At 38.6% G+C, this 27,427-nt stretch overlaps 1 protein-coding gene and 1 non-coding gene across 2 annotated transcripts in view; one reads left to right on the top strand and one right to left on the bottom strand.

Annotated features, from left to right (window-relative positions):
* The window catches only part of SEC63 (SEC63 homolog, protein translocation regulator), a 90,909-nt gene that overhangs the window by 39,895 nt on the left and 23,587 nt on the right, over nucleotides 1-27,427 (bottom strand). Inside the window, exons 2-8 of the mRNA XM_010382489.2 lie at nucleotides 19,677-19,776; nucleotides 14,850-14,964; nucleotides 13,375-13,487; nucleotides 5,471-5,532; nucleotides 4,817-4,875; nucleotides 3,442-3,492; nucleotides 1,153-1,261 (exon numbers count right to left, since the gene is read on the bottom strand). Coding sequence (XP_010380791.2) covers nucleotides 1,153-1,261; nucleotides 3,442-3,492; nucleotides 4,817-4,875; nucleotides 5,471-5,532; nucleotides 13,375-13,487; nucleotides 14,850-14,964; nucleotides 19,677-19,776 — 609 coding nt within the window. The remainder of the gene's footprint in view (nucleotides 1-1,152; nucleotides 1,262-3,441; nucleotides 3,493-4,816; nucleotides 4,876-5,470; nucleotides 5,533-13,374; nucleotides 13,488-14,849; nucleotides 14,965-19,676; nucleotides 19,777-27,427) is intronic.
* Nucleotides 20,316-20,419, top strand: LOC115897130. The gene has a single exon (XR_004057069.1). It is a non-coding gene; the product is annotated as a U6 spliceosomal RNA (small nuclear RNA).

The raw sequence follows: 27,427 nt of genomic DNA, 5'->3' as shown, positions 1-27,427 counted from the left end.
AGCTATTACTATTACTACCCTCAAATATTTACTTAATAACAATTGTTCCTAAAACAGCTAAAATAACCTAGAATGTGTAAAGAAATCCACCAGCTAAACAATGCTTCCTGACAAAGCTGTGTAAGGATACTACCCTCAGAAAAGAAACAGAAATCAAAATGATTGAGGTAAAAAGCACACTTAAAATTATAAACATGAAACATTTTCATAAGGGAGTAAGCTTCTGTATTAACATTTCAATCCAGCTTTAGGAAGGGTAATATTTTCGGTAAGGCAAAGTAGTATTAACTCATTCAGAAATGTAAGATCTGTTCACACACAGTCATATATGATCATAAGTCTCTCTCATTACTAATTAGTAAAACTGCCAAATCCAAAATACAGAAAAGTCCATTTTGGTCCCAGAAACACAATTTAAAACTTACATTCTTTTATCATTTTTTTTAAGGAGGAATGGAGAAGCATCTATGATTTTTGCAGAGCCATCATTCTGAAAGGCAACACTCTATCTCCCAGGGATAAACTACAACGTTTGCTTTATATAATCAAAGAAAGTGAAAATTTTTTTCTTAAATTTTTAAATAAGAAACGGGAATGAAATATTCTAACAGTTTTCTTTCAACACACCTAAGACTTTTTATTTTTACTACAGTTAATACAGTATGACATAATGGTTTAAGGCTCAAGAACCAGACTGCCTGGGTTCAATCCTGGATATCACTTACTGTGTATCCTTGAGTGTGTTACTTTTCTGTGCCTCAGTTTCCTCATCTATAAGATGTACTTAAAAACAGAACTTACTTATGGGAGCAGAGCAAAAATTAAATGAGTCAAGACATGTACAGCAACTAGCAGTGTCTGGCATACAACAAATAATAAATGTTAACTAGTATTACAAAACTTGCACGCATAAGGCTTATGGTAAAATTTCTGATGAAATACATGAGTAAACGTGAACAATGGAAATATAAATTAATAAATGTGATAAAGGGTGCTGGCATTTTTCTCTAGCTTTAATTATATAAATTAACTATTTATAAAACTGTACAATGGAATCTCACCAGTACAGAGTTAAGGAATATATATATAAACCCCACATAAAAAAGTCACAAAATAATATGATTAATAGCAAAGTTACTTAAGTTTACTTACGTTTCATATCCATATTTCGGGTTTTATAAACAAAGTATGTATAAATCTGTGTTGTGCGTATTAGAATCTGGTCTCCACTATAGCGTATTGAGCGATACCACCAAGAGCCCTAAAACACAAATAAAATTAAGAAAGAAAGTATAAAAACTATGATAGGCTGGGAGAGGTGGCTCATGCCTGTAATCCCAGCCCTTTGGGAGGCTGAGGTGAGAGGACTGCTTGAGCGCAGGAATTTGAGACTAGCCTGGGCAACAGAGTGAGACCCTGTCTCTACAAAAGAAAAAGAAAAATGCAAACATTAGCCGGGCATGGTGGCACATGCCTCTAGTCCCAGCTGCTCAGGAAGCTGAGGTGGGAAGATTGCTAGAGCCCAGGAGGTCAGGGCTGCAGTAGCCATGATCACACTACTGCACTCCATCCTAGGTGACAGAGGGAGACTCGTCTCAAAAAAAAAAAAGCAAAACAAAATCCTGATAAATGTTAAGTTTGATGCAGGATATGTTTATGGTCAAATCTTCTAAATATTCATAAAACAACAAAAATACCTGAGTCTTACAATAAGCACCTCTTTGTTGCTATTTCAAGTGACTTCTTTAGCAAATATTTATATTGTCTGATGCCTAAACACTAACCTAAGTCACTGCACATATATAATTAAAACATTTACCATTTTGGATAGAAATTCCTTAAAGACCAAAAACGGATAAAACTACCCACTGCTATAAGCACCAAGCTGGTTCTTGACACATAGCATGTCTTCAATAAATACTTGATAAACAAATGTAGGCGTAATTTTGTAAGTGACATGAAACTTTCATTCATATTACTTAATATGATTGGATTCTTGCAACAATCATTTGAAGAAGGCAAAACAAACAACTTAATTATTAGGTTCACTGTGTGACTAAAAGGAACTCCAGGATCAGAAAGGCCACAAGTAACAAAAGTAATAAATGGTAAAAATCAAATGGTATCTCCATATTATAGTATTATACAGCTGCTTTAAAAAATGAGGCTGTTCTATATGTTGCATCCTCAATATATTAAGCAAAAAAAACAGAATAATGCATACATACAGTAAAATCTCATTAAAGGTTAATTTTTAAATGAATGTGTGTAGATGAATGCATAGAAAAAGATTTCAAAGAGAAAACACCAAACTTAGCAATGATTCCTAAATAAACAAAGTTGAGGGTGGTAGTGCAGGAAGACTTTCATTTTAAACTTTAAACGTATCTGTGTCAGCCAGGCATGGTGGTTCACACCTGTAAGCCTAGTACTTTGGGAGGCCGAGGCAGGATAATCATTTGAGTCCAGGAGTTTAAGACTAGCCTGGGCAACATGACAAGATCCCATCTCTACAAAAAAAATCAAAAAATTAGCGGGGCATGGCGGTACACACTTGTGGTCTTAGCTACTTGGGAGGCTGAGATGGGAGGATTTGCTTGAACCCAGGAGGTAGAGGCTGCGGAGAACCATGTTTGCAGCACCTTACTACAGCAAGACCTTGTCTTAAAAACAAATAACTAACAAAAATAAAATTATAACGGACAGTTTTCCCTGTATTTAAAATATATATACATAGATACACATATGTATGTATGTTATACATACATACATACACACATATGTATATGTATACATATGTATATACGTATCTGTGTTAACTCAATTGTAACTTTCGTGATTTTTGTTTTTTTCTTTGAGACAGAGTCTCATTCTGTCGCCCAGGCTGCAGTGTAGCAGCACAATCTTCGCTCACTGCTACCTCTGCCTCCTGGGTTCCAACCAGCATGTCCGACTAATTTTGTATTTTTAGTAGAGACAGGGTTTCACCATGTTGGTCTCAAACTCCTGCCCTAAACTGATCTGCTCGCCTTGGCTTCCCAATACGCTGGGATTACAGGAGTAAGCCACCACGCTTGCTCAGTTGTGGGTAACTTTTGAATTGGGAGAATATACACATTATCATGCTCAAGTAATGTCACCTTTAGAAGACCTTTAATAGTATAGTTATATAATTTTTTTTTAAGTTGGGGTCTCACTCTGTGGCCCAGGCTGGAGTACAGTGGTGGGGTCATGGCTCACTGCAACCTCAAACACCTAGGCTCAAGCGATCCTCCCACCTCAACTTCAGTGTTGAGATCACAGGTGTGAGCTATCTCACCCAGCAAGATTCTTAAATTCAAGGATCAATATTCTAACATACATTTAAAATGTTATAGGGAGACTCCAAAACATGTCAATCTCCTTTCCAAATAAACGTTAACTTAAAAAGCTACAACTTACCACCACCACTGGAAGGATAACCATAAATGCCAATCCATACACAAGTAAAACCTATAATTGAAGACAAAAATAATTACGGCCTTCATGAGGTAAATTAAAACATCCATGAATTTATTTTGAGGCTTACAATGGGGGAGCCACTATTAAAAGGATTCCTCATGTATTATCTTGTTTAATCCTTATTCTCAAACTCCAAGAGTAAGGTACCATTATTAACCTTCCTTTTGTAGGTAGAAAACCTGCAGTACACATCGGTTACAAAACTTGTCCAAGACACAGTTAGTAAATTGTACAGCCAGGATTTGAACTCAAGTAGTTCAGCTCTATAGCCTATGTTCATATCCACTATAATAAATTACCTTTTAATTTGTCATTTGCTGACACAATACAGATAACACCAGTAAAACAGTTTTGTAAATTACATTTCTCTTCCAGTCAGGCAGGTACTTACATAGCCACAACCTCTCAGTAGTGTGCCCTGGGAACAAATGAGATAAGAAGTCCCTGGCCAAACGTTCCTTTAGCAAAATATCAAGAAGCCACTTCATAATGTTGACCAGCAATTTTTATCTATTGATTTTTCTCCTATTACTTGATCCTAAATCTGGTAGTAACTTATTCCTTCTTGACTATTCCTACTAAGCAGAAGCATGAAAAACAAGCTTAAGCAGCAACTGTATACCCCTCAAGGTAACCAATTTTAATCTGCCACAAAATAACTTAATAGTCATTTTCAAAATAAATTACAGACTTTGTGGATTTTGTTTTTATTGACTCAAAGACAGCCTTTAAACAATTATTTTCAAGAAAGTTGAAGTAGGAATGTATCCCTGAGTAAGATAATTCCTGCCATTTTAGGGTTGCAGTACTATCACTGATTGAGACTGATATCCTACCTCCTCCTGAAATACCATATGGAATATATACAATTTAATTTATCATACATTAAAATTAGGCATAGTGCTCACGCTTGTAATCCCAACATGGTGGGAGGCCAAGGCAGGCAAATCACTTGAGGTCATGAGTTAAGAGTTTGAGACCAGCCTGGCCAGCATGGCAAAACCCCATCTATACAAAAAGTGCAAAAATTAGCCAGGCATGGTGGTGGGCACCTGTAATCCCAGCCACTCAGGGGGCTGAGGCAGGAGAATCACTTGAATCCGGGAGGCGGAGGTTGCAGTGAGCTGAATCACGCCACTGCTCTCCTGCCTGGGCAATAGAGCAAGACTCTGTCTCAAAGGAATGAATGAATGAATGAATGAATAGCACACCAGTATTTTCTCTGTAACAGTTCTTCTTATATTACCAAGACAGATTGTACACAACAAAAATTTTGTCTAATACATTATAATGTATCTTATTTAAATGCACTCACCAGAATTGAATTTTTCTGGTCAACTATCCAAGCTGGCAGGGCAATTCCAAAGCTTGTGGCTGAAATAGAAAAAATATGAGTTTCTGAAGAATCTCTACTTTCAGTCTTAATAAATATATTAAATATATTTGGGATCTATAATATATCCCAAAACTCTCCCCCACAACACAAAAACAAACTTTGAGAAAGATGATCTTATTAGTAGGTCCCCATTACACAAAAGTTCAGGGATATAGTTTATATCTGAAACTTCAAATTTTTCAAGAAGGAAAACAAAACCCTGTGTAAGTACAAATTCCTTCTCTCAAGAAAATGTAAATTATTTTATATGTCCTGAGTTTACATAAACACTATGAACATATAAGAAAATATGAAGTCAGTAAAGAAAAATAGATTTTTTCCTCCAAATTTTTATCAACTAGTAATTGGAAATGATAGTGATTACTCTTCTCTCTGGACCAACTGAAATTATATCATTCAAACTAGTCTTCAGAAAGAAAAATAAAGCAAAAATTAATGAGAGCTCAATTTATCTATGTTAAACTCCACATGAGTATAAGTTTAGTAAGAAAATAATATTATTCCTTTAATCTGGTTTACATTTTTATAATATATATCATATCGCCAATATTTTAAAATCATCATTTACCACACCTTGAGGCCCATCTGGATTTCCAAATTCTTCCCAATTTTTCCGGGACTCTTCATCAGTTAAACTAGCATCAAAAGAACAAAGTTGCAAAATTAGAAAGCCACATCTGAAAAATAAGCACTCATGTAGACAAACTCCATTAGCCAACCAACTCATTTCTTAGAAGATACTGATTCCATGAATCAAAAACAGTCACTCTGAAATCAGGAGAAAGGGAAAGGGAGGAGCAAGAAAGCTGCATTAACAGAAAATGCTAACTACTGCATCTTGATACTAATTCCTGATTGGCCCATGGTTCTCAAGCTTAGCCAGTTCAACGAGACCAAACTTTAAAGGCCACTACATTTTCCAAGAAGGCAGGGAGAACTGTAGGGAATTTTTTCCCCCTTATACTCTCATATATTTTCCAAAATTTCTTCAATGAGCATGTTTATACATTAATAATGATAAATACGTATTTTTAAAAACATAAATTTAAATCATAATGGTAGCTTCCCTACAAAACAACAGCACCATATTCTGAAAGAAACAAATGACCACCACATGTAAAACTCCATTGCTGTGGGTAAGGTAATTTGCACTGTGCTAATATCATAATTTTCTCCTAAGCCAATTGCCAGAAGAACTAGGAAAATTTCTCCTAAACAGCAGCTTCCTAACCCAGGGAATGTGAAAGTTAAAGAGTAATTTTTAGATACCTAAAATGTAACCCCTGACTTTGACAATGGCTCAAGGTACTGAGTCAAGAGTAGTTTTATTCCAGTTCCCAGTGAAGACGTTAAAAGGCGTTAAAATAAATTCCCAATTCCTTAGAAAAATTTACAATATAGTTAAGGAATATAAGGCAGAACACCCTCCCCGTCCCAACACACATACTCAAAAATGACCAATAACATAATAAGGAAGACATTCTTGGAGACCAATTGGTAAAAGACCTTGCATATGGTCAAATCTAATTTTAAGCATACTTCTGCTTCTCAAAACTTAAGAGTCAATGTAGTTTCTATTTAACAAAACTCCAATCTGAGATAGGCGATGCAGAAATACCTTTATAAAATAGCAAAAAGGACATTCATCAGTTTTCAATGACTTGAAAATATTTTTAAATTTATCAATTTAGTCATGTACGCAAACAGGTGCCTTGATATCTTTAATCCTTATTTAATTGTAACTCCACTTACACTATTCAATTAAAGGCCACAGAAAAATACAGGGGCCAGTGAAGAGCATTACTAGACAGGTTGCAAGTTAATAAGGAATAGTGTTAAGATTTTCTTTTCAAAATTGACGGATGTTTCTGAAAAAAATTTGTCCTAGATTCCCTGTACAACTGTCCATCCATCTCAGAGTTTTAGCTATTGTTTCTTTCACTATTGTCTAATTGGATCCTTCTGCCCAAAATAATCATCTCTGTCCCCTTCTGCCTTTGTGATTATGGCAGCAAAACAAACTGCTCTGTCCTCTATACAATACTCCCAGATTTTGCCAAATAAAGCACAGCTCATATCAGAGACATTCTGGTTTTGCAACCTACACGGACATACGAGTTATGATTACAGTAACTCACTCATTAAACTGACTTCTTTACATTAACTCACTCATTAAACTGACTTCTACAACCGCTGTGTGATGGAACCACGTTGAACATTCAATCTAATAAAATAAGTCAGCAACTTAAAGTCAGTTTAAGAAGCAAATGATTTTTTGTTACTTAGTATTTCAGTATAATACCACTTCTAAGAGTTAAAATACTTAAAAATTGTGTAATTTTAGTATAATTCACATTTAACAAGTTTAAACAAGATCAATGATGCTAACAGAATTTTTGAAAATTTAATGAGTGTAGTTTCCTAAACATAATTACAACCCTTAACTTTTTTGGGGTGGGAGGGAAGATGATTATAGATTCTCTTATGAATCTAAAGAAATCTACGACCCCTTTGCCCTGGGAAAAATGCACATTACCGAGACACATAAATTGTGTATATAATTTCAGGGACTCCAGATTACAAACCCTGATCTAGAGAATGCTTTCACTAAACTGTAAACAAGTGACCATGAGTTGGCTATGCATAGTTATTATAAGTTACACGCTCATCTGTAAAAACCATATGCTTTTATAAAAATTAACCTATCTTTAAGGTGACAACAATGCTGCCCACTTGCTATAAAATAGCTTTAAAGATAGGTTTTACATCTGAGAGCAAAATCTCAATTCTATCTAGATAATGAACCAGAGAATTCAATGGCATAACTCCTGATTTAAAAAAAAAAAAAAAAAAAAAGACCCAGCTGGTTTATTATAATAGGCAACTAAGGAGAGAGAAATGATCTCAAATAACCTAAGCAAGTTCTAAAAAACTTTGCACATCAAAGCCTATATAACTGCATTCCAAGGCTGCTAAAGTTATTCATGAGATAGGAACTTCAACTCAAGCACTTAGAACTTATAGTCAGTAAAATATACACCTTTATCTAATTTAGCTATATTTATGCAAGTTACATAATCTCAAGGTTCTAGGTCCCACGATCATTTCACTTTTTCATTGATCTGATAGAAAGTCAACTATTTAAGATATTTTATACATAAAATATTCTATAGTTTAACTACAAAACTGAGTTAAAAGTAAAGGCCTTGTATTATTCTTGTGCATTTTTCAGAATAGTGACCACACATCACAGATTTCCAGAAATCTGAGACAAAATCATAAACTTGAAAATGTTAAAATACCTGAAGACCGGGGGGATAGGGTGGGGAGATTTCACCAAAGCACTAAAATTAAAGCTACTAATTAAATAATCTTGGCCATCTGACTTCCTTTGGAAATGTCTTTTTAAATTACCTGAAGACAGCAATCAAGGCATACCAATACTTGTGAAAAGAGAGTAAATGCTTGAAGGAGACACTAACTGAAAGACAGCAATCTCAAGGACAACTGCCATGCAGAAAATGTAATACGCACTTCAGAAATCCTAATGGCACTGCTTTATTTATTTATTTATTTATTTATTTATTTTGAGGCGGAGTCTCGCTCTGTCGCTCGGGCTGGAGTGCAGTGGCCGGATCTCAGCTCACTGCAAGCTCCGCCTCCCGGGTTTACTCCATTCTCCTGCCTCAGCCTCCCAAGTAGCTGGGACTACAGGCGCCTGCCACCTCGCCCGGCTAGTTTTTTTTTTTTTTTTTTGTATTTTTTAGCAGAGACGGGGTTTCACAGTGTTAGCCAGGATGGTCTCGATCTCCTGACCTCGTGATCCGCCCATCTCGGCCTCCCAAAGTGCTGGGATTACAGGCTTGAGCCACCGCGCCCGGCCGACGGCACTGCTTTATTACAGAATCATACAGTAATCCATACAGATAAACAGCAAGCCACAAAACAAGGGGCGAGAAGGGACATAGTCAATATCCTAAAAGTACAAAAATAAGTAAGGTGATACCTCCCAAACTTCTGTCATTCACATGCCACTTTCACAATTTGCTATTATAACTTAGTATCCAATTACAAGCAAACTTCTTATTGCATTTTGCAGATAATCGTGTATTTTTTTGCCATCTGTGGCAACCCTGCATCAAGCAATTCTATCAGTGCCATTTTTCCAACAGCATGTGCTCACTTCATGTCCCTCTGTCACATTTTGGTAAGTCTCACAATATATCTAATGTTTTCACTATTATTTTATCTGTTACAGTGATATGTGATCTTTGACATTTCTATTGTCATTGGGGAGCTGCCACAGAAACTGCACCTGCAGAAGAAAAAGAACTTAATACACATGTGTTCCGAATGCTCCATTCACTGACCATTCCCCCATCTCTCTCCCTCTCCTCTGCCTCCCTATTCCCTGAGACACAACAAGATTCAAATTGGGCAAATCACTAACCCTAAAATGGCCTCTAAATGTTGAAACGAAAAAAAGACTCACGTCTCTCACTCTGAATCAAAAGCTAGAAATAACTAAGCTTAGTGAGGAAGGCATGTCAAAAGTCAAAACAAGCCAAAAGCTAGGCCTCTTGAGCCAAACAGTCAAGTTGTGAATTCAGAGCAACAGTGCTTAAAGGAACTTAAACGTGAACACACAAATAAGAGGAAAGTGAAACAGCCTTGTTGCTGATTTGAAGAATGTTTCAGTGGTCTGGATAGAAGATTAAACTAGGCACAACATTCCCTTAAGCCAAAGCCTAATCCAGCAAGGCCTTAACGAAGGCTCAGAGAGGTGAGGGAGCTGCAGCAGCTAGCAGATGTTGGTTTACGAGATTTTCCAAAATAAACCATCTCTACAACAGAAGTGCAAGGTGAAGTAGCAAGTGCTGATTTGGAAGCTGCGGCAAGTTATCCAGAAGATCTAGCTAAGATCACAATGAAGGTGGCTAAACAACAAATTTTCAATGTAGACAAAATAGCCTTATATTGGAAAAATAACGCCATTTAGGACTTTCATAGCTGGAGAGAAATAAATGCCTGACTTCAAAGCTTCAAAAGACAGGCTGACTCTCTTGGTAGAGGCTAATGCTGCTAGTGACTTTAACTTCAAGCCAATGCTGATGTGCCATTCCAAAAGTCCTACAGCTCTTAAGATCTATGCTAAATCTACTCTACCATGCTCTATAAATAGAACAACAAATCCTTGATGACAGTACATGTGTTGACAGCACGGATTACTGAATATTTTAAGCCCACTGTTGAGACCTGCTCAAAAAAACAAAATGATTCCTTTCAAAAGATTACTGCTCATTGACAATGCACCTGGTCACTCAAGAACTCTGATGGAGCTGTACAAGGATTTTAATGTTGTTTTCACACCTGCTAACACAACATTCATCCTGCAGCACACAGATCAAAAAGTAATTTTGACTTTTAAGTCTTAAGAAATAATAACAGTTGCACTGAGCAATTTCAGAGGCTGAGGTGGGAAGATCGCCTGAGGTCAAGAGTTCAAGACCAGCCTGGCCAACATGAAACCCTGTCTCTACTAAAAATACAATAATTTGCCAGGCACAGTGGTGCATGCCTGTAGTCCCTACTACTCGGGAGGCTAAGGAAGGAGAATTGCTTGAATCCAGGAGGCAGAAGTAGCAGTGAGTCAAGACTGTGCCAATGCACTCCAGCCTGAGCAACAGAGTGAGACTCCATCTCAAAAAAAAAAAAAAAAAAACACAAACACTTTGTAAAGCTATAGCTGCTACAAACAGAGTGATATCTCTGATGGATCTGGGTAAAGTAAATTGAAAACCTTCCGGAAAGGATTCACTATTCTAAATGCCATTAAGGACATTTGTTCTGATTCACAGGAAGAGTCCAAAATGTCAGCATTAAGAGGAGTTTGGTAGAAGTTTATTTCTTTTCTTTTTTTTTTTCTTTTTTTTTTTTTTGAGATGGAGTCTCACTCTGTCGCCCAGGCTGGAGTGCAATGGCACAATCTCAGCTCACCACAACCTCCAGCTCCCGGGTTCAAGCGGAGTCTCCTGCCTTAGCCTCAAGTAGCTGGGATTACAGGTATGTGCCACTACACCCAGCTAATTTTGAATTTTTAGTAGAGATGGGGTTTCTCCATGTTGGTCAGGCTGGTCTCAAACTCCTGACCTCAGGTGATCCACCTGCCTCAGCCTCCCAAAGTGCTGGGATTACAGGCATGAGCCACCGCACCCAGCCAGAAGTTGATTTCAACCTTCATGGATGACTTGGAACAGTTCAAGACTTCAGTACAGAAAGTCACTACATATGTGCTAGAAATAGCAGGAGAACTAAAGAAGTGGAGCCTGAAGATGTGACTGAATTGCTGGATCTCACAATCAAACTTGAACACATGAGTTGCTTCTTATAGTTGAACAAAGAAAGTAGCTTCTTAAGATGGTATCTATTCCTGATGAAGATGCTATGAACATTGTTGAAATGAAAATAAAGGATTTAGCATATTACATAAACTTTAGTTGATAAAGCAGTGGCAGAATGTGAGAGGACTGACTCCAATTTTGAAAGAAGTTCTGGCCGGGTGCGGTGGTTCACACATGTGATCCCAGCACTTTGGGAGGCCGAGGTGGGCGGATCACAAGGTCAGGAGATCGAGACCATCCCGGCTAATACAGTGAAACCCCATCTCTACTAAAAATACAAAAAATTAGCCATGCACGTTGCCGGGCGCCTGCAGTCCCAGTTACTCGGGAGGTTGAGGCAGGAGAATGGCGTGAACTCAGGAGGTGGAAGTTGTAGTGAGCCAAGATCATGCCACTGAACTCAAGCCTGGGCAACAGAGCAAGACTCCATCACACAAAAAAAGAAAGAAGTTCTGTGAATGAAATACTATCAAATAGCATCACATGCTAGAGAAATCTTTCGTGAAAAGAATTTAACTAATGTAGTCAACTTCACTGTTGTCTTATTTTAAGAAATTGTCACAGCCAGCCCAACCTTCAGTAACCACTATCCTTATCAATCAACAGCCATCAACATCAAGGCAAGACTCTCCAACAGCAAAAAGAATGCAATTTGTCAAAGGCTCAGATTACTAGCATTTTTTAGCAATACAGTATTTTTAAATGAAGGTATGTACTTTTTTTTTAAGACATAAGGCTACTGCACACTTAATGGACTACGGTATAGTAGAAACAACTTATATGCAGTAGGAAACAAAAAAATTTACATGACTCACTTTATTGCAATATTTGCTGTATTGCAGGAGACTGGAACTGAACCTATAATATCTCCAAACGATGCTTGTATTTACTTGCATGTTTAAAATGAGTTTACAAAATTATACATCACTGAGTCCTCAAAAGACAGACAATCTCATATTTTACTCCTTCATTCAATGTAAGAGCTGTGTGGGGATGTACTTATCAAGAGTCCCGAAGAACCTAGTTAAGTTTCATCTCTTGGAAGATTAATACCCAAGAGATCACTGCATCTAATTTTAACATACTCTATTCTATTTCCCAAAAGTGTGCACAAATGTTCCTCAAACTTTATAAATACACAGACATATGTGTGTGCATATAATGTATATGTGAATATATATATCTCACAATAACAATGCACCTTACCTAAGGTGTAAGACCAACAAGAAAAAATATTTGGAAGTTCTGAAAAGATTTGTGAAGAAAGTTTCTGAGCAGTAAAAAAGGAGACCTTAAAAATCCATATCTCAACAAGTACAGTAGTTATTATCTAAGAATAATCTTGTGTGAAGAAATTCTAAGAAGAAAAAGACACCAAAATGAAGTACTTAAAAGTCCAAATTAAACTTGTCTTTAAATAGTTTAAATGAGATAAGCTATACATTGTCAAAACAAGAGAAGCAGATCAAGCCTAAAAAAAAAAAAAAAACATAGAAATGATAACAAGATCTAAGTATACCCTCCTCTAATCAAGATGCTAATAAAACAGCTCAATTAACTTATTCACCACTTAACTTAATCAAGTTTACAAGGCAAAAATTAAAGTTTAATTAAATTAAATTACCACGTTAGTGCTGCTGTGTAGTCCCCTAAATACCTGGTAGAATCAACATGAAGTAAGCACTTGGAAAGTGTATGACAACTATTTTACTAAAACACAAAACTATTTTTTTTTTTCTTTAGAGATAGGGTATTACTCTGTCATCGAAGCTGGGCTGCAGTGGCACGGTCATGGATCACTGCAGCCTTGACCTCCCAGGCTCAACCAATGCTCCCACCTCAGCCTCCCAAGTAGCTAGGACTACAGACACCCACCACCACACAGGGTTAATTCTTTTATTTTTATTTTTTTGTAGAGATGGGGTCTTGGTATGTTGCCAGGGATGGTCTCAAACTCCTGGGCTCAAGCAATCCTCCTGCCTCAGCCTCCCAAAGTACTGTGATTACAGGCATGAGCCACTGCACCTGGTTTATCTGTACCATTCTTAAAAATCTGTAATGGATCCTGATACTTACGCAGCATAAGCTTTTGCTATCCTCATGAACATAACCTCATCACCTCCTTTATCTGGATGATATTTAAGTGACAGCAAACGATATTGTTTTTTAATTTCTGCCACTGTAGCTCCCTGAAAAAAAAAAAAAAAAAAAAAAACAAGCTTTCTGTTAGCAAAAATAAGCACAATTCTGTAAAGAAATAATCAATCCTATTTTGAACTTAAAATATGAACTACTTAGTATTTTGAGAAAGACAAAATCCATTTTTCATCCTATACATTTTCCGATAAATTTCATCCATTTTTAAATAAAAACACTTATATTGTTCAATATATGTATTTTATTAAGCACCTATGTGCCACAGTACACTAAGCACTGATCATTTGAAACTAAAAACAGATGACACATTTACATAAAATAATACTGACATTTAAATATCAAAAAAATAGGCCGGGCACAGCCTGTAATCCCAGCACTTTTGGAGGCCAAGGTGGGTGGATCACCTGAGGTCAGGAGTTCATGACCAGCGTGGCCAACATATGGTGAAACCCCATCTCTAGCTGGGTGTGGCTCTCATCTCAACCTTCTTGGCTCAAACTATCCTCTCACCTTGGCCTCCCATGTAGCTAGGACTATAGGCATGTTGCCACCACACCCAGATAATTTTTTTTTTAATATAGAGCCTGGGTGTCACTATGTTGCCCAAACTCCTGACCTCAAGGGATCCTCCCACCTTAGCTTCCCAAAGTGCTAGGATTACAGGTGTAAGCCACCGTTCCTGGCTGATATTAGTTATTTCTAAGATCCCCAACCTAGACTTTACCACACTGCTTAAGTGTCAGTGAATACAAGGTCATAAGATTTTTATCATTCAACTAACACAAATTAACTTCCCAGTTTTAACTTTGCATTAACCAATATTACAGATATATCTTAAAAATATGCCTTTAGGCCAGGTGCGGTGGCTCACACCTGTAATCCCAGCACTTTGGGAGGCCAAGGCAGGTGGATCACGAGGTCAGGAGATCGAGATCGTCCTGGCTAACACAGTGAAACCCCGTCTCTACTAAAAATACAAAAAATTAGCCAGGTGTGATGGCGGGCGCCTGTAGCCCCAGCTACTAGGGAAGCTGAGGCAGGAGAATGGTGTGAATTCGGGAGGTGGAGCTTGCAGTGAGCTGAGATCGCGCCACTGCACTCCAGCCTGGGCGACAGAGCGAGACTCCATCTCAAAAAAAAAAAAAAAAAGAAAAAAAAAAAACACCTAAAAAAATGACCTCTCCTCTCGTCTTCAAATACTTTTATTATTTCAGCAATTGAAAACCAATTATTAATAACAATCAACAGTTATAGCTTAAAACAGAATAACAGAGGATTAGACGTCTTATTTTAATAAACAAACTGACCAAAGTCTGATTTCTTTTAGAATGAGGACCTATAGCATTTTCATGGGATCATTAAACTAATATGTATTATATAAAAATACTACTTACGGGATCCAAATTTAATACTTCATAAGGATTGTATTCTTGGTATTCTCGGTCTGTTTTGGAAACTTTATATGCAAGGAATAAGAACAATGCCCATCCTGCAAGCAGAACTATTTTCCTGTTTAGGAAAAAGGTAAGTGAATCAACAACAAATACATCTGTGTAGAGTCTAAAGACATCATGGCAAGGTCAAGGCAAAAACTCTAAAGTAGTACCATATCACTATGCTACTGACTCAAATTCTACAATCACTGGGTTACAAACTCCTGTTTCAGCAAGGACAGTGTCTTTTTTACCTTTGCATTCTTTATAATCTAGTACAGTGTCTACTATGTCATATTTTCTCAGTTACTATTTGCACAATTTTAAATACAGAAGTGAATTCAACTTATTAACTTATTGGACCCATTAAATTAGATCAAAATATATAAATACTAAGTAAACCATTTAATGGAAAAAAGAATTGCTCTGACCCAGCAATTACACTTTTATTAAAGTAAACTAGGAAAAACAATTGGCCAGTTGTGCAAAAATAAATACATAGCCTTGTTTATAGCAGCAAACTTTGGAAACAACCTAAATGTCCATTCACAGGAACTGATTAAATAAACCATTTACAGAGAAATAATTAAATAAACCATGATACAGTCACACAATGCAACATTTTGTAGCCAATAGTTATAGAAGGATGTTCATAATAGGTTAAAAGTATAAAAGAATGTATCATTTGAAAATAAACTAATTTCTGCTCCCTCCAATGTGTTCTAGTGAGTAAAATTATGTGAAAGATTAACATTACCAGCACTGGAGAGGTTAAAGAAAAAGAGAAACTCTCATACACTATACACTCTAAAGTAGTATCTGGCAATAAGGTATTAAAAGCCCTAAAGAAATACATACCGTTTTTCTATCAATCCATTTCACTTCAAATAATTTGGAAATAAGTATAAAACTGCGGTCACAGATGTAAATAAGAGAAAGTATTTCACCGTAGAGATGTACCCATTAGTTTATTTGTACATTCGATGAACCTTTTTTTTTAGACAGAATCTCGCAACCAGGCTGGAGTGCAATGGCACGATCTCGGCTCACAGAAACCTCAGCCTCCTGAGTAGCTGAAACTACAGGCTCACACCAACACATCCGGCTAATTGTTGTATTTTTGGTAGAGATGGGATTTCACCATGTTGACTAGGCTGGTCTCAAACTCCTGACCTCAAGTGATCCACCCCCCTCAGCCTCCCAAAGTGCTGGAATTACAGGGGTGAGCCACCGCACCCAGCCTCCACAGTGAAATACTTTCTGGCCACTAAAAAATATTTGCTGTGGATAACTATCTTATATTGTTAAATTTACAAAATAGCTTTCAAAACTCTACGTATATAAAAGTTATATTACAAATAAGTGTACAAAGTAATTATCTTAATAATAATTAGCTTTAGGTGATCAAACCGAATGACTTTTATTTCTTATACCCTTTGTATGACAATGTTACACTGAGCAAGAACTGTTAGACAACATCAAATGAATCTTAAGAGGCCAAATTAAACAAAATTGGAGTGACCTGTTTTTAAATCATGATCATGGCTCACTGCAGCCTCGACCTCTCAGACTCAAACAATCCTCCCACCTCAGCTTCCCAAAGCACTGGGATTAAGGCATGAGCCACCGTGGCCAGCCTACAACAGCAAACTTTTTTAACACTTTTTAAACTCCAAATTTGGTGACAGCCTCAATATGCTAAAAAAAAAAAGAAAAAAAGAAAAGAAAAGAAAAACTTGAAAATATGCTTTACTCTCACATGAATTAACTCCCCTTTTGTTTTTCCAACTCCTCCAAAAGGCTAAAAAAGCTCACAAAACAAAGATAAAATGAAATTGGAAACCAAAAAAACAAGATTTAAAACCAAGCAAGGCAAAAGGAACAAAACACCTAGGATATGCTAAACCCTATGTTTCACATAGAGCATCTAGTTCTCCAAGCCAAGGAATGAGAAGAGGAAAGGAGAAGCTCCTAACAGAATCCCAAGGCTAATAAAAATTACCACAACCAATAAAGCCATGCTCTAGTTTCCTGAGAGCCAAAGCAAAGATGGAAACATAACAGATCACATCATGCTCTGTGTTCAATTTTTTTAAAAAACCCATTTGGTTCCTCTGAAAAGATAAGCGTTTTCCCCACACTTGGCTTCAGTAATTAACTTAAAGTGTCATCTTTTTTTCTGGGTGGGGGACAGAGTCTTGCTCTGTCACCCAGGCTGGAGTGCAGTGGCACAATCTCAGCTCAATGCAACCTTTGCCTCCTGGGCTCAAGCCATTCTCCTGCCTCAGCCTCCCAGGTAGCTGGGGGACCACAGGCACGCACCACCATGCCTGGCTAATTTTTTGTATTTTTTTAGTACAGACAGGGTTTCACCATGTTGGCCAGGCTGGTCTCAAACTCCCGACCTCAGGTGATCCACCCACCTAAGCCTCCCAAAATTCTGGGATTACAGGCTTGAGCCACCATGCCCAGTCTGAAGTGTCATCTTTAGAAGCAACTTTCAAAAATTACATGCCTTAGTTTTGCAGATGATGGCAGAAGAAAAGCATTACACAACTGTTTAACCTTGAAAGAACGTTTCAAGATTAAGTAGTAAAAGTTTTAATGGTTTATGACCTTATCTAAATTGTTACCAGTATATATTTAATTCTTCCTTACCGAAACTCCCTTAAACTGTACTTTAAGTAAATCAGTTAATTAATCACTAAAAGAGCTTCACAAAGTTTTTTTCCTTGAAAACTGAGGTTCAGATACCCACAAAGTCTTGAACAAAGCCAGACAAGAGACTGGGAGGCCAAAAATACAGGCATCCCTTGGTATCCTCAAGGGACTGGTTCCAGGATCCCACAGATACCAAAATCCATAGATGCTCAAGTCCCCAGTATAAAATGATGTCACATTTGCATATAGCCTACATACATCCTCCCGTGTACATTAAATCATCTCTAAATTACTTATAATACCTATAAAAATGTACACTGTGGAAACACTTATTATACCATATTTTTATTTATACTTTTAATTGTTGTATTGTTATTTTTCTTGTTTTTTTCCCCAAATATTTTCAATTCACGGTTTGTTGAATCTTCCGATGTGGAACCCGCAGATATTGGGGGGGGAACTGTTTTTTGTCTTGCTGCTTTATGAAAATTTAATTTAAAATGAGAACCAACAGCAAAGAATAAACAGTGAAGAGAAAATTACTCAAGACTAACTATGCCTCCAGTTTCACCTCATTAAAGAACTCTTAACACCAAAGCTAGAATTTCCCTCCTCCTACAAAGAAACTAAACTGGGTGGCTCATGCAGGGTGGCTCATGCCTGTGATCCTACCACTTCTGGAGGCTAGGGCAGGCAGATCACTTGAGCCCAAGAGTTCAAAAACAGCCTGGGCAACATGGTGAAATCCCATCCCTATAAAAAAACACAGGGAGGCCGAGACGGGCGGATCACGAGGTCAGGAGATTGAGACCATCCTGGCTAACACGGTGAAACCCCGTCTCTACTAAAAAATACAAAAAACTAGGCGGGCGACGTGGCGGACGCCTGTAGTTCCAGCTACTCGGGAGGCTGAGGCAGGAGAATGGCGTGAACCCGGAAGGCGGAGCTTGCAGTGAGTTGAGATCCGGCCACTGCACTCCAGCCTGGGAGACAGAGCGAGACTCCGCCTCAAAAAAAAAAAAAATTAACCAGGTATGGTGGCACACACCGGTACTCCCACCTACTCAGGAAGCTGAGGTGGGAGGATGCCTGAGCCCAATGAGGCTGAGGCTGCAGTGAGCCAAGATGGCACCACTGCACTCCAGCCTGGGCAACAGAGCAAGATTCTGTCTCAAAAAAAAAAAAAAAGGAAAAGAAAAACAAAAACAAAAAGAAAAGAAAAAGAAACTAAATTAGGTAAAGTTAAACCTTATGAAGAAAAACTAAATCCCCTGAAATTATGCTGAAAAAACTATCATTTAAACCAAGACTTTTAAATAACTGATTCTACTCTCACTAATTTCTTTTGCTACATCTTCTCTTCCTACTGGATAAATGTAGGTAATTCACGAGACATAGTAGTCTGATAAGGGTAACTCTCTCATCTCCTGTCAGTTTCATCTATTATGTCTAAACTGATGACGTAGGATAAATGCCCAAAGCCTTGCTCTTAACCAGTACACCCCATAGCCTCACAGAATTAAACTGGTCTGCTATAACTAAACATGTTAATGGCCTGTTTAAGCAGATGGGCCTGCTAAAATAAAGGGTGATTAGGTCCCTGATCCAACACTTCTAACTACATGACTTTGGTCAAGTTATGTCATCATTCTTAGCCTTAGTTTCCTTATCTGAGAAAAAGCAAAACCATCTACTTCGAAGTGAATACAGAATTAAATTAGATAACATATAAAGCCCTAGCACAGATTCTAGCATACAGTAGGTACTCAATAAACTTTATCACCATGAAATGCTAACTTGTTCATGTCACCTACTTCTGAAATCTTTTAAAGATTTCCCCACAGTCTTTAAGACAAAATTCAAATCCTGGCACAAGGTGCACAAGGTCCTTCAAAATATGACCTCTCTCTCTCTACCCCCAATCCCCAGCAACAGCACATTCTCCTTCCTTTGAACTTCTAAACCAATCTGTTCAGACTGTTCCCACATTTCCTCATATCTTACCCTTACTATAGATTACAATTTCTTTACAGACACAATAACTTATTCATCATTACACATATATTTTGTATGGCCTAGCAAAGAATAAGCATTAAGTAGGTTTTTTTCTTGAAATCCATTACTTACTTTACTGTAGGAATAATATTTGGCTGGGGTTTTAATAACCGTAAACGATACCACATACACCTTCCATATACTTTTCTGATATTCTTTAATCGAATTTGCTCTGTCAAGAAAGAAAAATAAGATGAATTAAAAACCATTTTTCACAGTGAAGGCAAAACCAGAGTTAACTGGTTAACTAACCTTCATTATCACACTAATAGTTTACTGGAACATGAAATTACTGCCTATTCAAATAGCCTTTAAAAAACTTACAAGATAGGTTAAATTTTCTGCCATTTAGAACAAACAACCTATCTAGAAAACTTCATTCAACCACCAGGTGACCATTTTTCACATGAGACTTAATGAAAATGCAAAAACTGACTTGCACCCAAAATATTCAGTCAGATATAATCAGTAATTTCTGGGAAATTCTCTCCCTCTTTCCCCTCTGCTATAGAAGGAACGAGAAGTATAAAACAGTTAAAACATGGTTTATTAAGGAAGCTAAGCAGAAATAATACTCCTCAAACACAAAAATAAACGCCTATCAAAATGTCTTCTAATCAACAAAGTTTAGATCTCATCTATTTATGATATAAAACTAGTAAGACTTGGAGCTGTAACATAAAATCAACTTGCAGTTAAAACAAAGGTTGAGTACTTGCTTCAGCAGCACATACACTAAAACCAGAGCAATACAGAGATTAGCATGGTCCTTGCCCAAAGATGATATGCATATTTGTGAAGTTTTTTTTTTGTTTTTTGTAGAAACTGGGTCTTGCTATGGTGCCAAGGCTGATCTCAAACTCCTGGCCTCAAGCACACCTCCTGCCTCAGAGCACCCTGGTCCCTAAAAAAAGCACCATTTAAAAAATGTTATAAAAAAAAGGGGGGGCCGGGCACGGTGGCTCACGCCTTTAATCCCAGCACTTTGGGAGGCCGAGGCGGGTGGATCACCTGAGGTCAGGAGCTTGAGACCAGCCTCAACATGAAGAAACCCTGTCTCTGCTAAAAATACAAAATTAGCCAGGCGTGGTGGTGCATGCCTGTAATCCCAGCTACTCAGGAGCCTGAGGCAGGAGAAATGCTTGAACCTGGGAGGCCGAGGTTGCAGTGAGCCGAGATCGCACCGTTGCACTCCAGCCTGGGCAACAAGAGCGAAACTCTGTCTCAAAAAAAAAAAAAAAAAAAAGGTAGAGTAAAATTCAGTATCACAAATTATAATTATTTTGTGTTAAGCTGGAAAAGTCTCCTAAACCCGTAAAACTTAGGTTTATGGGGTAAGGCACTGTGGCTCACCTCTGTAATCCCAGCACTTTGGGAGGGCGAGGCAGGCGGATCACCTGAGGTCAGGAGTTGAAGACCAAGCTGGTCAACATGGCAAAACCCCATCTCTACTAAAAATACAAAAATTAAACAGGCATAGTGGTGCACACCTATAGCCCCAGCTACTCAGGAGGCTGAGGCATGAGAATCACTTGAACCCAGGAGGCAGAGGTTGCAGTGAGCGGAGATCCCTCCAGCCTGGGCAACAGAGTAAAACTCCATCTCAAAACAAACAAAAAACTTAAGTTTATATGAGAGTTGTGACAAAAGCTATTATTTTAAGGCTGGGCGCAGTGGCTCACGCCTGCAATCCCAACACTTTGGGAGGATGAAGCGGGCAGATCACAAGGTCAGGAATTCGAGACCAGCCAGTTCAAGACCAGCCTGCCCAACATGGTGAAACTCTGTCTCTACTAAAAATACAAAATTAGCCAGGTGTGGTGGCGCATGCCTGTAATCCGTTACTCAGGAGGCTGAGGCAGGAGAATCAGTTGAACCTGGGAGGCGCAGGTCGCAGTGAGCCTAGATTGCGCCATGGCACTCCAGCCTGGGCAACAAGAGTGAAACTCCATCTCAAAAAAAAAAAAAAGCTATTATTTTCAGCCTCAGGAAAAACTTGCAGTTCAATTAAAAAGAAATTAAGCCCAAGCAAAAATAGTATGTATTGTTTTACTAAATTTACCACAAGCACTTGGATTGAATGACTCTCCCAAGTTTAAAAAAAAAAAAAATGTATTGGGAGGCCGAGGCAGGCACATCATGAGGTCAGGAGATAGAGATCATCATGCCTAAAACAGTGAAACCCCCTCTCTACTAAAAAGACAAATAATTAGCCAGGCGTGGTGGCACGTGCCTGTAGTCCCAGCTACTCGAGAGGCTGAGGCAGCAGAATCACTTGAACCCAGGAGGCAGGATGCAGTGAGCCAAGATCACAACCACTGTACTCTAGCCTGGGTGACAGAGCAAGACTCCGTCTCAAAAAAAAAAGAAAAAAAATTAAGTTTCGAAATAAAAATCTGCCTTTTTAAGAAGATGGCACCAAAAACAAAGGAGGAAGCCCTTGCCCACCCCAAAGCCAAAGTCAAAGCAAAGGCTTTGAAGAACAAGAAGGCAGTGCTGAAAGGCATCCACAACCACACAAAATAAGACTGGCCACCCACCTTCCAGTGACCTAAGACAATGCAGCTCCAAAGGCAGTTTAAATGTCCTAGGAAGACGACCACCACAAAAAACAAGCTTTATCATTATGACATTATCAAGTTCCCCTTGACCACTAAGTCAGCCGTGAAGAAGACACCAGTACATTTGTGTTTACTATGGATGTTAAGGGCAACCAGATCAAACAGGCTGTGAAGAAGCTCTATGACACTGGCATGGCCAAGGTAAACATACTCATCAGGCCTAATGGAGAGAAGAAGGTGTATGCTCAACTGGCTCCTAACTTACGATGTTTTGAACGCTGCCAACACAATTGAGATGATCTAAAATGAGTCCAGCTGGTTAACTACAATTTTTTTTTACCATATTAAAAAAATCTACAAAACTGCAGTTCTTAAATGAGATAACAGGTAAGTAAAAGGACTTGGCATATAGAAGGTTCCAAAACCACCATATAAGAAGTCCAACTACCCTGTTACCACCATGCTTAGATGAAGTCATCCGCATGGGAGGACTACCCAGCAAGAAGTACCAAAACCAAGTATTGGGAAGAGGGAGGGATCCATGTAGGGGAGAGTATGGTAGCAGAAAAGGAAACTGATAATATGCAGGGGAACTGATTGAATAAGTTAATATGTTAAAGATACCTGGAGTTAGTTTTCCACTGTCAAGAAAAAGGAGTGAAAAAATAGAAAACAAGAATGAACCCTGTACTGCTGGACTGGAATTAAAGACATCACTATGAATGAATATCTTTTAATAAAGAAATACAAATGCAGCTCTAAATACATACATACATACTCCCTAGCTCTATCTACTAAATGGACCTAGGAGCAGAAAAATCCCAGTAGCAATGAGCACATCTAGCATGTAGATCTTGGCTTCTAAATTCTCCACTAACAGGAACCAGGAATCCAAGTATCCTCCCACAAAATACTAATTACAAAGGGGAAACGAATGACTTTACAGTTGGGTAGGCTGAATAACTGTCCCCCACGATGTCCACATCCTGATACCTGGAACCAGTAAATATACCATCTTAAATGACAAAAGGGACTTTACAGATATGACTAAGTTAAGGATCTTGAAATAGGGAGATTATCATAGGAGGACCATAATCACAGGGGTACTTTTAAGAGGAAGGCAGGAGGGTCAAAGACAGAGATGGTGATATGACAGTGAAAGCAGATGCTGGACTAATGCCCTTTTTAAAGACGAGGGAAGGGCCACAAGCTAAAAAATACAGGCTATCTACAGAAGCTGGAAAAGGCAAGAAAGCAGATGCTACCCTAGAGCCTCCAGAAGGAACGAGCCCTGCCAACATCACGACTTCAGCCCAAAGAAACTGATTTTGGACTTCTGGCCTCCAGAACTGTTAAGAGAACAAATGTGTGCTGTTTTAAACCAATGAGTTTGTGGTAATTTGTTACAGCAGCAATAGGAAACATAGAACACCTAAACAGACACCACCTCAATCAAGTGATCAGTGAGCATCGCCAAAAAAAAGACAACCTAAAATCATACACCACCTGACAGCATGCAATGAGAAGAACACAGAATCAGTTTTGTGAAATTCCTGCCGAAGATACATAACCTGACTTTAATAATGAGAAAACACTGTACAACTCAAACTCCAATTCATTTTACTAAATAACTGGTCTCTAATCTTTAAAGCAGAGGGATAAGTAACTACTTCAGACTAAAGAAGACTAAAGAAACACATCAACTAAATGTGGTATGTGACTCTAAATTGGATATTTTACTCTAAAGAACATCAAAAAAAGTGACAAAACCCAAATGGAGTCAGACAATGAGATGGCAGTAATGCCAATTTTCTGATGTTCATGGTTTAGTTATGAACACTTGAAAATACCACTAGTGATTTTTTTTTTTTTTTTTTTGAGACGGAGTCTCGCTCTGTCGCCCGGGCTGGAGTGCAGTGGCCGGATCTCAGCTCACTGCAAGCTCCACCTCCCGGGTTTACGCCATTCTCCTGCCTCAGCCTCCCGAGTAGCTGGGACTACAGGCGCCCGCCACCTCGCCCAGCTAGATTTTTGTATTTTTTTTTAGTAGAGACGGGGTTTCACCGTGTTAGCCAGGATGGTCTCGATCTCCTGACCTCGTGATCCACCCGTCTCGGCCTCCCAAAGTGCTGGGATTACAGGCTTGAGCCACCGCGCCCGGCCCACTAGTGATTTTTAAATATGTATTTTATTAAATTAAGCCTCTACAGTCTCCCACTTTCAAGTATAAAATCAAGGAAACATTTTATGAGGTTTTATAAGAACAATGCTGAAGTCTCTTTATGAAGCAGACAGTTTGATCTACTCAAAGGTATGATGTTCTACTGTTCCTGGTCAAGAGAAAGTACATGTGGTTTTCAGCCCCTTATTCTTGGGGGCCACACAATGCATGGACCTTGTGTGCCCCACTCTTCCAACCTAAAAATTAAATCTTAACCTTTAAGGATAGTATTTAAATCAATCAATAAGTACTACAGGCCACAGTTTACACGTTAACATAGTAGCAGTTAGATTTCCAGCAAAACTAAATATTCATGGTACACATTCCAAATCTCTGTATGAATGACCTCAAGTCAAAGTAACTATTACAAGTCAAGTTATTCCAGACAGTTTTTTAATAAGACACTTAACAGAATAAAATGAAGTTCACTTATAAACTTGCTTATTGAATTACTATTTTCATGGGCACTAAAAATTATGTTAGAAGTATCCTTAACTTATACTGTTTTTAAAGAAATTATCCACATTTATAGAACAGGAAATCCTAAGATCATAAAACAATAAAAACGTGTCATAACTGCTCTCAGCAGCTGAACTTCATATAGTAAAGCTGCAAGGATAATCTAGATTTGGGTTATGGCTGTGCTTCATAAACCATATAGTGCCTTTGCTAAAAAAGTCACTCTGTCCACGCTGGATGATCTGCCAGTCAGCAGTATTACTGATTGAACTCTTTGCACCATAATCATAAAACCCAAAGAGGTGAAGGAATATTAGTCAGATCTAAAGTCTTCAAACTTGTTTGCCTACTTACCACATAGTATCCAACAGTTTTTCAACTCGTCTCCTTCCCTCCCTCTAGTAGACCCCAGTGTGAATTGCTGCCATCGTTATGTCCATGTGTGCCCAGTGTTTAGCTCCCACTTATAAGTGACAACATGCAGTATTTGGTTTTGTTTCTGCATTAATTCATTTAGAATAATACCCTCCAGCTGCATTTATGTGCTTTAAAGGACATTATTTCATTCTTTTTAATGGCTGTGTAGTATTCTACGTGTATATGTACTACTTTTTTTTGGAGACAGAGTTTCACTCTTGTTGCCCAGGCTGGAGTGCAATGGCGCAATCTCAGCTCACCACAACCTCCGCCTCCCGGGTTCAAGCGATTCTCCTTGCCACAGCCTCTCGAGTAGCTGGGATTACAGGCATGCGTCACCACATCGGGTTAATTCTGAATTTTTAGTAGAGATGGGGTTTCTCCATGTTGGTCAGGCTGGTCTCGAACTCCTGACCTCAGGTGATCCACCTGCCTTGGCGTCCCAAAGTGCTGTTGTGTCCGGAATTGGTGGGTTCTTGGTCTCACTGACTTCAAGAATGAAGCCACGTACCCTAGTGGTGAGCATTACAGTTCTTAAAGATGCTGTGTCGGGAGTTTGTTCCTTCAGATGTTCAGATGTGTCTGGAGCTTCTTCCTTCTGGTGGGTTCACGGTCTCGCTGTCAGGAGTGAAGCTGCAGACCTTCGTGGTGAGTGTTACATCTTTTAAAGGCAGTGCATCTGGAGTTGCTCCTTCTTCCCGGTGGGTTTGTGGTCTCCCTGGCTTCAGGATCGAAGCTGCAGAACCTCCCCGTGAGTGTCAGAGCTCATAAAGGCAGCGTGGACCCAAAGAGTGAGCAGCAGTTAAGATTTATTGCAAAGATGCAAAGAGTGAAAGAACAGGTGACCTGATCCGGTTGCCACTGCTGGCTTGGGCAGCCTGCTTTTATTCCCTTATCTGACCCCACCCACATCCTGCTGATTGGTCTATTTTCCAGAGAGCTGATTGGTCCATTTTCCAGAGCACTGACTGGTCCATTTTGACAGAGTGCTGATTGGTGCGTTTACAATCCTCGAGATAGACAAGAGTCACAGAGTGCTAGTTAGCTAGATACAGAGTTAACTAGATACAGAGTACCAATTGGTGTATTTACAAACCTTGAGCTAGACACAGAGTACTGATTGGTGTATCTACAATCCTTTAGCTAGACACAGAGTGCTAGACGGAAAAGTTCTCCAAGTCTCCACTAGGTTAGCTAAATACAGAGTGCTGATTGGTGCACATATGATCCTCCGGCTAGATATAAAAGTTCTCCAAGGCCCCATCCAGTTCAGGAGCCCACCTGGCTTCACCCAGTGGATCCTGCACCAGGGCTGCAGGCGGAGCTGCCCGCCAGTCCCGAGCCGCGCCTGCACTGGGATTACAAGCATGAGCCACCATGCCCAGCCACTACTACATTTTCTTTATCCAGTCCACCACTGATAGACACCTGAGTTGGTACTACCTCTTTGCTATGGTGAGCAGTGCTGCGATGAACATGGGTGCACGTCTTCTGGTAGAACAATTTATTTTCTTTTAGATATATACCCAGTAATGGGATTGCTGGGTCAAATCACAATTCTCAGTTCTTTGAGAAATCTGCAAACTGCTTTCCACAGTGGCTGAACTAGTTTACATTCCCACCAGCAGTGTATAAGTGTTCCCTTTTCCCTGCAGCCTCACTAGCATCTGTTTTTTGACTTTTTTATAATAGCCATTCTGACTAGTATGAGATGATCTCTCACAGTGGTTTTAATTTGCTTTTATCTGATTAGTGATGTTGAGCATTTTTCATGTTTCTTGGCCACTTAAAAAAAAATCTTCTTTTAAGAAATGTTCGTGACTTTTGCCCACTTTTTAATGGGAATATTTTTTGCTTGTTAAATTCCTTATACATTCTGGATATTAGACCTTTGTTGGATGCATAGTTTGTAAATATTTTCTCTTATTCTGTAAGTTGTCTGTTCACTCTGTTGATAGTTTATTTTGCTGTGCAGAATCTCTTTTAGTTTAATCAGGTCCATTTGTCAATTCTTGCTTTTGCTGCAACTGTAAAGCTGATGTATTAAAATAATTACATCTCTTTTAAATACATCCAAAGAAAGCTAAAAACCACAGCAATTTCATACCCATCATCATCCATTTACAAAAATGTATGAACAGTCCTTCCTTCATTCTACTTCTCCC

This window comes from Rhinopithecus roxellana, chromosome 4 (genome assembly GCF_007565055.1).
Source record: "Rhinopithecus roxellana isolate Shanxi Qingling chromosome 4, ASM756505v1, whole genome shotgun sequence".
NCBI classification, from domain to species: Eukaryota; Metazoa; Chordata; class Mammalia; order Primates; family Cercopithecidae; genus Rhinopithecus; species Rhinopithecus roxellana.
This window is presented reverse-complemented; position numbering and strand designations above follow the sequence as displayed.